Source organism: Echinococcus granulosus, assembly GCF_000524195.1.
Source record: "Echinococcus granulosus chromosome Unknown EG_S00066, whole genome shotgun sequence".
In the NCBI taxonomy this organism is placed as follows: Eukaryota; Metazoa; Platyhelminthes; class Cestoda; order Cyclophyllidea; family Taeniidae; genus Echinococcus; species Echinococcus granulosus.
Genome location: NW_020170446.1, coordinates 93764 through 96190, shown reverse-complemented (window position 1 = coordinate 96190; position 2427 = coordinate 93764). Strand labels below are relative to the sequence as shown.

The window sequence follows — 2427 nt, the reverse complement described above, 5'->3', positions numbered from 1 at the left end:
TTTTGCATTTATTAGATACAAATGGCTTTTTGATATCCCTTCTTACCCATACTGTGCAAATATTCTGCAAGTAATAACACTCCAAATCTGCGGCAGGAAGTCCACAATCATGCGTGGCAAGCTGGACATTATGAAGGTGTGTATATTTGGCTGCATTTACCGGATGATGAGTGTGAATTTTCCCCTCTCTCATATAGTTGTCTTTTGGCAGAATGCGCCGCTGATGCTGTCAGCTTTTGCGGTGGCCAATGAACGTCCAGCTAATCATTTAGTTATACGGACAGAAACAGCATACACGTAATAGCTCTGTAATTTCATATCACGCGGGGAAGAAAACAAGTTTGCTTAAGTAGAAAACAAAGGAAACAAAACTAATCGAAGAGCGACCATAATGACGCGCACAACAATTAATCTCCGACACCATTTGTGTGAAACTAACTATTGATGTAAGGCTTTGATTGCTTGTTAAACATAACATGTGAACAAAGGCACGTCCTTTCAACCGGACCAGCAGCCTTACAGATCTTTTGTGTGTTGTGGCATATTTTTATTACCTTACTTTGGCTATTTACGACTGGGGAAGACCTGGGATGATATATTACTAGGATGTCAGCCCTAATTATAGTTCGTAGAACTTCAGCGCGTTTCGAAAATCTGATTCAGATTACCCCATCATAAAAGGCGTAGGATTCGTAAAGATACCAAGTAAGGCAGCTCAAATACCATCAAATTTGAGTAAAAGATGCAGCTGCAGAAGGTGTAAGCGTGTAATTTCACGTCCTTCCTAAAGACATCGTCCTAACTAAATGCCCCCATAAGTTGCAATAGGTTAAGCATGAAAAGCGTTTATTAATTTACTACAATGAAGGAACTCTGTATTAGTTACTTGCAAAATAGACTTGAATCTTTGTAAAAAAATAGTTTAATCATTTTTATAGTCAATTAAACTACTACACTTGCATTTAAATTGTTTTTAGATTGATTGGGCATATCGTTCATAAAGTTTTGCATTTAAAAATTATACGTGCACAGATTGTTGAAAAAACACTTACAAGTTTGTGCTTGCCTAAAAATGGCAAAATTTTTAGTCATAAATGATAAGTAAATGGGTCACGAACAATAATCGGTTCTTTCGAATCGGCCAATAAATTTGAGGGGCACAGGTGGTAATTTCAAAGTCGTTTTGGTGTGGTGTTTTTCCTGCTCCTTGCCCCACTGGATTCAGGTCGTAAATATCAAGCCAGATGTGCGAAAATCAGTCAACCGAAGTCATCCATTCTGTAAAGGCACCATTACAATGGGCTCGTTAAGGGTAGAGGCTCTTGTTCAGCCCCATGTGTGCACTGCATAAATGAACATATGATATGATTGCAGGTGCTTTTCAGATGAATTTAAAGTCTTTCAAGCAAATGGTGTAAATTTTTTCTAGTTGAAACTTGAAGAGCAGAGAAGGATTTAGGAGGCAAAGGTGGGTGATTTCAGTTTTTTACTTTCCGTATTAAAACCGAAATACATAATCCTGACACATGTTTGGTTTGTCAGAGGGCTGAAGGTATTGCGAAATGCTAAATGCAGTTAACTTCCAGAATGCATTCTCCGTTGTTGAAAGGTTGAGAGGACGAAAGTATCCTGGAAGAGACATTTTGAAGTATTTTTGGGAGTACTTTCCCCTGTGGAACATGTGACTTCAGCAATTGGCGTTAAGTCGTGAGTTTGTCTCATGTTTTAATGTAGTACCTTTTATATAACTAAACCTTGTTTCTATGTAAATCAATTCGTTCTAGAGGTACAGTGGTTGTTAAAACGTTGTTTTGTTTCCCTGGAACTTAATTGATTCCTCTTTCATTCTCAATAGTGCACTTTTCTCGCCTTTACTTGCATATTAGACCTTCAAATGATCAAATAATCTTGAAATAGAGCTCTGTTTGAGAAATATAAATCACCAGCAGACGCGAGAGAGCCATTTGAAGATGCTTTGAGGGTAGGCTTTTTGTATTATCCCATGCTACTGGTATGGGCGCCGTCTGTTGGCTCCCTGAAGTAGGCAAGAATGCGCATGAGATGCTGTTAATGGGGTGGTGCTCGTGTTGGGTCCGTCTAGAATCAGAGCAACGAATAGCGACGCCTTGGAGAGCAGTTGGGCGTGGAAGTGTGGATAGGCGCGTTAGCCGGCCTGTTTAAGTTCAACCCTCAGCTGGTGCCCTCGGGACGCGTGGTCCCCCTCGATGCCGTTGCAGACGCTGCTCCCGTCTCATTGACCACTGGGCGCCCTGCCTCTTCTCCGCTACTGCAGCATATGCCATCTCTGTTGCTCACAGCTCCTTTCGTGCCCCGAAAGAGTACCATGACGTCCTGTCTTCTTTTAATCGTTTAGCACTTCTGAGTTTATGCCCTATGTCTGGTGAGCATTCAACATCGGCTTTTTTC

The 2427-nt window shown here is 40.9% G+C and overlaps 1 protein-coding gene across 1 annotated transcript in view; it reads right to left on the bottom strand. All coding sequences in view use genetic code 11, as the record gives it.

Annotated features, from left to right (window-relative positions):
• Window positions 1–543, bottom strand: part of EGR_06930 (hypothetical protein) — a gene marked incomplete at both ends in the record, with an annotated part of 2948 nt that extends 2405 nt beyond the window's left edge. Inside the window, one exon of the mRNA XM_024496179.1 lies at window positions 521–543. Coding sequence (XP_024349382.1) covers window positions 521–543 — 23 coding nt within the window. The remainder of the gene's footprint in view (window positions 1–520) is intronic.
• Window positions 544–2427: the final 1884 nt, after the last annotated feature.